This window comes from Camelina sativa, chromosome 19 (assembly GCF_000633955.1).
Source record: "Camelina sativa cultivar DH55 chromosome 19, Cs, whole genome shotgun sequence".
Lineage (NCBI taxonomy): Eukaryota > Viridiplantae > Streptophyta > Magnoliopsida > Brassicales > Brassicaceae > Camelina > Camelina sativa.
In genome coordinates, this window is record NC_025703.1 from 2,332,287 (window position 1) to 2,342,589 (window position 10,303).

Consider the following 10,303-nt stretch of genomic DNA (forward strand, 5'->3'; position numbering starts at 1 on the left):
TCTTTTTATTTTTTAAAGGAGGATATCACAAAATAAGGACCATAACACCGAAAACCCATAATCATCACAAAATATAATAATAATAATAAAACGACCCCATATAAAATTGTTATGCAAGTTTATTACAACCGTAAAGAACATTTGAATATAATTATTGATTTGCTTACTAGGACTTGAAACCCACTCTTAAACTCTGGTAAAACCACATAGAAAGGAATTACTAACGAAACCATGTATTATTGGTAGGACTTGGATTGGTAACGGGGATCGTGCTGCTTGAAGTAACGACGGTAGTTGAAACAGTGGGCGAATCACCAAGGATTTGTTGATCATGCTGGTCTTGGGGTTGGTGGTGATCGTGGTGGTTATCATCCATAAATAGAAAACCCCTTTGCTCATCATCAGCTGCATAATTCAATGGTTCAGGCTGGTGGTGCGTCATCTCCATAAACCATTGATGTTGGTTCTGACTGTAGTTCTGATTTAGGTTTAAATTCAAACTTGGAGGTTGCTCATAGAGTCCAACATGTGGAGATGACGGATAACGAAATTGTTGGTGTTGTTGTTGTTGTTGTTGAAGAGGGTTTAGAAAAGCTGCCAATGGTGAAGAGGAAGAACCCGCCTGATCATTAGGTGTGGTGGTTGGTGGGGTTGTAGACGCCATGATCTCCATTGATCCAGTCCTTTCAAAGGTAGTCCCGACCGCACCAGCAGCGTTGGAAGACTCGCCGATCTCCATGCCAGAGTTCTGTAAAATCTCAAACATGCGATTAATATCTTTGAGATATTGTTCAATCAAAAAACCTAAATCATTAAGATCCATGATATTCATATGAAACATTCCCATGTTTCCTATCAAACACTGGAACATGACTTCGGTCATCTCTAGCTCCCGGTTATCTTTTCTTTGTCTCCTCAAATGATCGGACGCTTTCGCAATCCTTTGTCTGAGAAAGGTTTCTTGGTCCACCATCTTCTTTTGTTGGTCCATTTCTGGAAGCGTCCTGAACTCTGAGACTATCCTTTGTACTCCGGAATTTGATGGCCACACTTCGGGGTTGGAATCGTAGGGACTGTAGATGATGGCACATGCACTGATACCACACAAAGTGGAGAGCTCATTCACTTTCTTCATCAACCCTTTCTTTCTTTTCTTGAAAGTTGCTTTCCTCGATGAATCGTTGGTAATGAAAGCAAGTTTTACTTTCTTTCTCGTCATTAAAACTTATTCTCTTTTTGTTTTTTTCTTTTTGTGTGTGTTTGTTTTGTTTTGAGTTAGTGGAGGAGTGTAGGTTATATATTTATATAGTCATAAAAAATTTAAATGCAGCGAATAAAGCTGTATTTTAGACTTTGCAAACGTATTCTCGTATAAAAATAAATATTTTGTGAATATTTGTGATAAATTCCTATGATTTGTTTTCGTAATTGGGTCAAATATTCTTTCTCAATACGTATCTGGAATTACTTGTTTTATTCGATACTTTGACTGTGAATTATTGACTTGTAAATTAACGACAACGAAAACATTACAGAGATAAATATAGCTTGTTAGGTTAAGAAATTTAAAATGCCTATTGTTTGTGAAATGTAGATATTTAACAATATTTGGAGTGGTGATGCATGACAAATAATAGGGAATTCGACTAATTACGTCAAAAGGTCGTCAATAACCTGCATATAGTGAATGCGACTTGTAAAATTATAAAACAATAATGTATTAATGTTTCAACCGGAGGCAACTATTGTATATTTATTTTTATTTTTATGATGTATCTATGTAGATATACATGATACATGCGTATTTGATAGATTATTAGCATTTTTAAATTTGATGATGTGTAAATCTTATCAAACACTTCTTTTAGACACTACCATTTTATTTTCTTCTAAATATATGTGTATCTCTATGTAGGCATGCATATACAGACTATTATTATATACATGCATGTATGACGTCATACATTACGTTTTGTAACTTAAGATATTCATTGGATTATTGACAAGTTGTAAAATCTTTTCAAGATATATTTCCTTTTCCTTTTCATTTGGACTAACATTTGAAGAATATTCATGTGTTTTAAAATAAAGCCCTACTACTCGATTCTGTTTTTTGAAAAATAAGATTATTTCTAGATTTAAGAAAAATAATATTTAAAAGCCTCTTCAGATTTGGGCTACTAATCTAAAAACAAATTTAAGCCCAATTTGTTTCGGCCCACATAATCAGTGGAACACGTCGTCGTCGACTCTTTTTCCTTATAGTCGTTACGTCTTGCTCTTCCCAAGTCCGATCCTCGTCATTGCCACAGCGATACTTGTTTCCCGGTGAAGGATTTTACTATTTCGATTGCATCGTTTGGTTAGAACATCAACCTTCACGATTTGGTCGGAGAAATTTTCAGACTTCTGAAAGGTAATGTGTTCGGACTTTGTATTTTTGGTTCCGGTTTGAGAAAATTGGCAATTTATTAGCGTAATTACGTTTCTTGGCACTTGATTATTCTCCGTTTCACACTGATGTATCGTTCTTCCTTGTTAGTCCGATGGGTTTAGTTTGGTCTCTCGTTTCTACTTCGATTAGTTTGAGTTTGTGGAATTCACTGATCTAAATTTGATTTTTTGCATACCAGTTGTTCGATAAAATGCCTCACAGAAAGAATATTCAATTCATATATTTCATATTTTTCTCTTATGGTTTCAGTGATTTTTTTAATGATCTCAATGCTTAACTTTGCGAGTAAATCGTGTATTAGTGTGTTGCACATTAAGACTTATACCTTCAGTTTTTCTTGTCTTTTGTAAGATTTGCCTTCTGAGTGTGTTAATTTTTACGGTCTGTAAACCATCTCTAGGTTATAGCAGGGTTTATGAAACTGATTGAAGATTTTTGTTTATACAGGAGGAAGCCATGAAAGTCAAAATCTTGCGTATCCTTTTTTGCTTTGATCTTTTTTTAGCTCTCTGTTGGAAAGTTTAGTTTAGGCTGCGTTAGGTTGCAGGTTAAGTGATGATAGAGTCACCCCAGGACTTTTGATAGTGATCATCTAATATAGTAGACTGATGATCCTTACTTAATGAGGATCCCTGGACCCTTGTGATCTGCGTAGCTGATGTTTATAAACTAGACTAAGTTTGTTCAAACTGCCTGCATTGTTGGATTTGTTGCACAAGTTAAAGAAGAAATCGAAATTGTTGCACTTGACTTTCTATGCTACTTCTGTCCTGCATACCATTAAAACAGAGTAAGTTCCTTGTCCCTTTACCTTGTGCATTATTCTCTTATACAACAACCTCAGCTCCAACATATGAGCTCTTACAATGCTGAGTTGCTTGTCTTTAACTAATTTGGTTCTCCTGTGAATAGATGGCATGCAGTTGCTTCATGGACATGGGATGCACAAGACGAAACATGTGGGATATGTCGGATGGCTTTTGATGGTTGTTGTCCTGATTGCAAACTTCCTGGAGATGATTGCCCTCTAAGTAAAGTTCTCTGCTTTCATGTCTTCACTTTTATAGTTGTTGCTTCGAACACACACTCCCTTTCTCATGCTTACCGAGAACATTGCTAAGCTTGTTTATTTTACTTATGGTAATAAAAAACAATACTGCATGTCTTAGACCTTATTGTTTTGGTGTTAGGGCAGTTTGGGGAGCTTGCAACCACGCATTTCATCTTCACTGTATATTGAAATGGGTGAATTCGCAGACGAGTCAAGCTCATTGCCCAATGTGCCGAAGAGAATGGCAGTTCAAAGAGTAAGCAAATTATAAGGAGGATTATAGTCTCAAGCTCTCATCATGGTGGATGCTTTGGAATGATCTCTTGAATCTGTATTTTGGTGTTTGAGTTTTAATCGTTGCACAAAGGCAAGAGAGATTTGGGATTATTTTTGGAGCTTGGGGTTAGTTTGATTGATTGGAACATTCATAGATGAAGCAACTTGGTGTAAGCTTCATCTCTAATCTCTATGATGTTTGTTTGTGTTAGTTAGTTATTTTGTGTCATATCGCATTTGAATTTGTTAATATTTTGCTTGATTTTTATTTTTCATTAGTTTATTGAAACGGAAAACATTGATGATGAATCGACCGGCGGCGATGAGTCGGTTATCCTCGGTTTGGTTTCTTTTCAGACTCACCACACATATGATTAATTTAGTTGTGTATACTCTATTGAATTAATTTGATTATATTTGAATAAGATATAGAATGACCCGACATATCAAAATAGAGTTATATAAGTTTTTTTTCTTCTGTATATGTGATAACAACCGGTGGGTGAATGAATGTGTAGTGTTTCTCGTGGATATCGCTAATGGTGCCAAGGAATGGGGCCAATTTATTGGTGACGGAATGATGCGTGTGACCATGTATTTCTATAACGTAGTTTTTTTAGTGGTGGTCCAAATGCAACACAATTTTCCCAATCTTTCTTTTTTTTTAATCACAAAAAAAAAGGAAACTCGAATTAGCAAATTCTTCACAACAAACCTACGATCTCATGTTTTATAATATTAAATTCAACACAACATTATATAACGATGCAAACACAACAACACTGACTTAGTTAAAACATAAAAACTCTGATGAAAGAAAGAAACGATGAATCATCAGTCATAACAAAGAGTCGGAGAACATGACGAAACAGCTGTTCCTACACAACAATAACGACAAAAGTAAAGTTAAAAGATTGGTCAGAAAATTCTCATAATCTTATCTTAACAGTACACATTTTATCTATCTTTTACTCTCTTTTGGTGTCAGACCAATATCTTATTTAATTTAGAATAATAATACTCCTAATAAAGCAAAACTATATCAAACGGTGACTCTTTTAAAATGATCAAAGATTAGAGAGATCAGTAGAGAGAGAGAGATAGAGCTTACAAGGAGAGGGATGGTTGGTAAATCATTTGGTGAGGACATAAATAGCGTATATGATCCCAGGAATATATCCAAGCAGCGTCAAAACCAAACATATCCAAAACTCAACCTGCAACCAAAAATATTAGTATAAGATTAATTTATTAATTATTAATTAAATTAAAAACTCAGTCCAAAATTATACTAAGAAGAAAGAAAGATAAGATAATTACCCCGCAACCAAATCTGAGAAAGACTCCAAGAGGAGGCAAGAGGACAGCGATAATAATATCAACAAAAGTAGCTGTACTCATTTTTTTGAAGTTCTTTCAAGATTCTGAGATTATATTATTAAAAAGCTTCAAAGTGTGTTTTCTTCTTCTTCTTTACTCTCTCCTTCAATGTATATCTCTCACATTTATATATATAGGACTTAACTTTTTCGACCAAAAAAAAAGGACTTAACTTTTTAGATATTTTTGAGCCACGTAATGCTTACCTTTTAAAAAAATATATATATTTTCCCTTATTGTTTATTTGTTTATCTTTATCTTCAAGCTAACTAATAATAAGGAATTTGTTTTTCTTTTTCTTTTGACTATATAAACAAGGCAATATGGATATTTTTTGGGGGCACACTTGGCATTTTGGAAGATATGTTCCTAATCGTTCCGGCCTTCCGGAATTAGCTACCATTTCCATTGCGTGTTGAAAGAGTGTATGGAACAATAGCATTTTTAAATTATTATTGTTACGTTGCTATGTTTGCCTTAGCCCTATCAGTCTTTCTTTGCGCGTCACGGTCAGGACTCGTGTTATACCGACGAGAACACATGTATCAACAATGTGATCTAAGAGTCAACTTCTTATTATATACATCAAAAAACCCCAGTTACGTGAGTTTTTTGTAACCGACTATAATATATTAGAAAATTAAAAGTTAAAACTCTTAACATTAGTCGATAACTTACATATGTTTTGTTTGGATAATAACAAGTCAAGACTGATCATCTAGACCAAAATCCGTCCGATCCAATTCATCTCCGGGTGAATCTTAGTTAGCTGATATGTGGCTCACTAACCGAATTTCTTTTAGTGGATATAAAGCGTAACATATGTCGACCGACTAAACAAAACGAAGAAAAAAAAAAATCTGAATCCGAAGAACGATTAAATTGTCAGTGACACCATACCAGATCTTTTACCATGCAACCTATATCACATATGTTGTTTGTTGCATTTTTTTTAATGAATACATATAAACCAAATTTATACCTGCAGTTAATATATATTTTGTTACAAACAAAGTACAGATGTTGTCACACCATCGTCATATTGACATAATATTTAGTAACATGCTACTACATATATTACTTCTAATATTATTATTCATTCAATTTTTTCTATGTTTTTTTTTCTCGAGGTTTTATAAGGCTAAGCATAAACACTCGTTATTTTATTTTCAACTTTTTTCATTGCACTAGTATTTTTCAAAATTCAAAAGATCTATTAAGTGTATAAACGATGCTACTGGAGTACTGGTTCATGTCAACTATTAGATGACAAAAACGTGTATATCAAAATTTGGTTACGAACAACCGGTGGGGATGATTCTGTTGTATTTCTCATGGACCACGTGAGTTTTAACTTACGGTGCAAATTTGTTGGTGATGAGATGAGAGACATGTGACCATACGTATATGGTTTTATATAAAGTTGGGTTTTAAATTTTGAATGGTGGTCCTAAATCCAAAACTGCCCATTGTAACGTTTTATCTGATTATAATAAACAAGTTCCTCGTATAAACCAACGATTTCTTCTTCATATCAGCAGAAATTATACAATAATACAAATACAACAACAATAATTAATTTACTCATAACATAAAATAATTGAAGAATCAGTCCCAAATAGAGAACAAGACGAAACAGCTGTTCCACCTACACACAATAACAACAAATGCAAAGTTAAACTTTGGTCAGAAAAATTCCTTGTACTAATAAAAAATGTAGAAATTGAAAGGAAGATAAAAAAAAATTCACAATGTTACTTCAACTACGTTTTCTAATCGATCCTAGCACATATTATTCGATAGTTTCGGAAGATGTTACAAAGTGACTAGTTATATCAGTATCTAACTAACTTATTATCAGGGTGAGGTTAGTCTTCGTAGGTTAGAAATTGGTTCACCTAACATATATACACAAAATTTATTTCTGTAAAACATATATAACTCAACTAAATCAAAGATATTTCTTCTTAAGAACACTTGTTCTATGGCCATCACAAGTACGCATCTATGTTATTATATCAACATGTATTGAGGGAGAGAGAACGCTTACAAGGAAACAGAGGGAAAGAACAGAGGAGAGAGATCAAATCTCTCTACTTGGTGATGATGTAAAGAGCGTAAAGGATCCCGGGAAGATAACCAAACAGCGTCAAAATCAAACAAATCCAAAACTCAACCTGCAAGAAGCAAAATAAATTGTCAAAATTTGAAAGTATTCGTGTGATTGTAAGTTTTAAAAACCACTCTTTCTAATGAAAATAAATAGTAAAATTGAAGATAAAAATCTAACGAAAGTATGCGTACCTTGCAACCAAATTTGAGAAAGACACCGAGAGGAGGCAAGAGGATAGCCAGAAGAATCTCTACGAAAGTGGCTGTAGTCATCTTCAAGCTCTTGAAATTGATAAGAAAACTTTGATGGTTTATCTCTTATGAGTTTTGATGATGTTGGACTCTTTACTCTCTCTCCCCTGATATGTCTGCCTATATATAATAGGACGCGAGTACTTGAGACGTATTTTTTTATTCTGTGATACCTTATTCTGTGATTTTCCCCTTTCTATAGGGTAATAGTTTTTTTTATTTATGATTTAAGAAAACCTTGATGATTAATTAATTTTAGATATTTGGCCTTTTTATCTTTGGCGATATGAGGTATCAGGTATGTATGTGAAACTTAATTACTTAAAACAAAGATTGACTAAATAACAATTTCATACATTGAACTAGTTCTAAAATTTTATATATATCCTCAAGTTTTTTTTGTTTCACTCTATCTTCAATCAAACCAAAATTCGTAAAGAACACACAATAGCATAATTATTAATATTTAAATTAAGATTCCTAAAATATGAAGAATCAGTCATATAAACTGTATACTTGATATTTACTGTGTAATTCCTCAGATTTATTAATTCTGTACCCAAAAAAAAACAAATAATATGTAAATTTAAAGAAAAAACAGGCATTCAAATTAAGATGATATGGAACCAAATAAAAGGACCAACGGTATATAGATGGCGTGCACGAAAAGATAACAAATTTAATAAGCGTGTTCGACTACATACTTTATAATGGTAGATAATAATAAACTTTTAAAGACCAAAACAATGTTTGTTCTTGCTGGCAAAAAAAAAAAAAAATGTTTGTTGAAAGTAGTTGAAATATGGTAATTCAAATTTGGTTTAGGTTTAGAGATTTGAGTAAAATTCACTTGTCAGTTGTCAGAACTCAGAAGGGTACACGTAGCAGAACACATTATCTGTATTCTGTATCACTGTATGTAAGCCCTAATACTATTCCTCAAAACCAATACTGTTGTCGGAACACGAATGTGGGCCGGGACAATCTCCGCCGTGGAGGTCGGCGACAGGTATGGAAAGTCTCACACCTTCTACTAACAGGCTTATGACACGTGGTCCACTTACATGCCTTCAGGTCTGTCAACGCATAACCCGGCCGTCATCTCACGTGTCAAACCCATGCTCCATAACTCCATAGAACATGGCCATGGACTTTAATACTTTATGCTTAATTGCTTTACACTCTTTTGGTCTGATCATTCCTCAGTTTGTATTCATTGTATGGTATCAATATATATGTAAATACAATTTATAAGGCTGGATATAAACATAATATTTAGATGCAATGTAGATCTGCATATTGTAGTTTGAATTTAAACTCATATAGGTCGGTCTGCGTTACAATAACCGACATTTTAATTGGACTCCTTTAATATCACTAACAATACAAAATACAATTTTTTTTTTGACCGCGCAATACAAAATACAATTAGCAAACATTAATTGCACAATTCTTATGGTTTACTTTATAATGTAGCCCAATCATTAGGTAGCTTATATTTGCGTTAAAAAATTTGTAATTAACTGAACTTCGAATTTGTTTTGTTTTCATCTGGACTTCCGTTTGTTTTTTTTTTCTAGTGAAAGCAAGTGTTAAGTGACCAATATTATATAATTGTATGGATGACAACAAAGCTTAGCTGTCAAGAAGAATAATCTTTGGAGCAAAGCAAGAAAGTTGTAATTTAGAAAGATGGTTAAAGTGTGTTAGTGTGAAATGTGAATCATATACTACTCTGGCTTCGTCTGTCAGCATAAATTGCATATGTTCTTTCTTCCTAAAGTTGCTTTCGTGACACCCGGCACTCGATGATAAAAATGACCACTACTAGTTTAATATACTCATTTCTTTATGTAGTAAGTTAAAATATACTCTGGCCGACACCAACGCATAAACCGTGGCACTGAATTGACACCACACAATATTAACAGATATGATGTCCTAATCAAAGTTGTCTTTGTATATATGATGTCCTAATCAGAGTTGTAATGCCCTTTTTGATTTGTTACGAAATAAGTGATAAATGGTAATGTCTTGATTTAAATTAAACCATTTGTTCTTATCCTTTTGAGACGTTGGTCGATTCTTCTATGCAAACTTGACTTTAATATCTCGAAATTTCAAGTCCCTTTTTTTTTTCTTTGTTTTGGCGTTCAAATTCGCTTGGTACTCAAATATTGTTGACTTAAAAAATCATGGAAAAAAAAAAAAAAAAAAAAAAAAAAAAAAAAAAAAAAAAAAAAAAAAAAAAAAAAAAACCTCTTCCGACATTGGTTTTGTGTCCACTATTAAAAGTTGTGATTAGTTCTGAGCCCATTACGGGCCCAGATATTAAAGGATCGCTGAAACGGGGTTATTGTTTATATCTTCTGGACGATAGTAACGGAACGTGAAATTGACATGAACCAGATTCTTGATTTTCCCTCCAAAAAAAAGAAGCATCTTCTTCTTCACTCACTCACTCACGCCAGTTCGACCGCCGTCGACGTCAATTCCCGCCGCCGTATCACTTAAAAGCGTTGGATCGGCAGGTCTGTCTTTCGTGGGTAACGATTTGATTTGGTAAATTTGTGGGTAGATGCATTATGCAGAGAAGGGGTTCGATGAAATGCCGCAGAGAAAAATACAAACTTTTTGTTTCTGAGATTTCATGATGAATAATAATCTTGAAGAAATTTCTCAACACACATCCATAAAACAAAGGCAAATCTTTGTATGTTTACAGATATAAGTTATATAAACCACACAAAGCCATACAAAAAAAACAAAGAAAAAAG

The 10,303-nt window shown here is 33.6% G+C and overlaps 2 protein-coding genes and 2 long non-coding RNA genes across 5 annotated transcripts; 1 reads left to right on the forward strand and 3 right to left on the reverse strand.

Annotated features, from left to right (window-relative positions):
* LOC104764264 (agamous-like MADS-box protein AGL80) lies at positions 1-1,257 on the reverse strand. Its single transcript, XM_010487764.2, has one exon. The coding sequence runs from the start codon at positions 1,217-1,219 to the stop codon at positions 221-223; it is 999 nt and encodes a 332-aa protein (XP_010486066.1). The 5' UTR covers positions 1,220-1,257; the 3' UTR covers positions 1-220.
* On the forward strand, positions 3,133-4,091 carry LOC104764266. Its single transcript, XR_002036657.1, has 3 exons — positions 3,133-3,245; positions 3,368-3,486; positions 3,651-4,091. It is a non-coding gene; the product is annotated as an anaphase-promoting complex subunit 11 (long non-coding RNA).
* On the reverse strand, positions 4,466-5,278 carry LOC104764265. Of its 2 annotated transcripts, none has more exons than XR_002036656.1 (3): positions 5,103-5,278; positions 4,894-4,999; positions 4,466-4,654 (listed from the first exon to the last, which is right to left on the reverse strand). It is a non-coding gene; the product is annotated as a hydrophobic protein RCI2A (long non-coding RNA). The 2 variants fall into 2 exon arrangements; XR_763742.2 differs by having other exon boundaries at positions 4,466-4,660; positions 5,103-5,274.
* Positions 6,626-7,668, reverse strand: LOC109130715 (hydrophobic protein RCI2B-like). The gene is made up of 3 exons (XM_019240581.1): positions 7,467-7,668; positions 7,213-7,339; positions 6,626-6,810 (listed from the first exon to the last, which is right to left on the reverse strand). Exons 1-2 carry the CDS (start codon positions 7,545-7,547, stop codon positions 7,256-7,258), a joined length of 165 nt encoding a protein of 54 aa, XP_019096126.1. The 5' UTR covers positions 7,548-7,668; the 3' UTR covers positions 6,626-6,810; positions 7,213-7,255.

Excerpts from the sequence above, each read along its gene's own strand:
- LOC109130715 (XM_019240581.1), bottom strand. The coding sequence starts at position 7,547 with ATGACTACAGCCACTTTCGTAGAGATTCTTCTGGCTATCCTCTTGCCT. Across the intron at positions 7,340-7,466 it reads TTCTCAAATTTGGTTGCAAG|GTTGAGTTTTGGATTTGTTT; the intron begins GTACGCATACTT and ends TGCTTCTTGCAG.
- LOC104764264 (XM_010487764.2), bottom strand. The coding sequence starts at position 1,219 with ATGACGAGAAAGAAAGTAAAACTTGCTTTCATTACCAACGATTCATCG.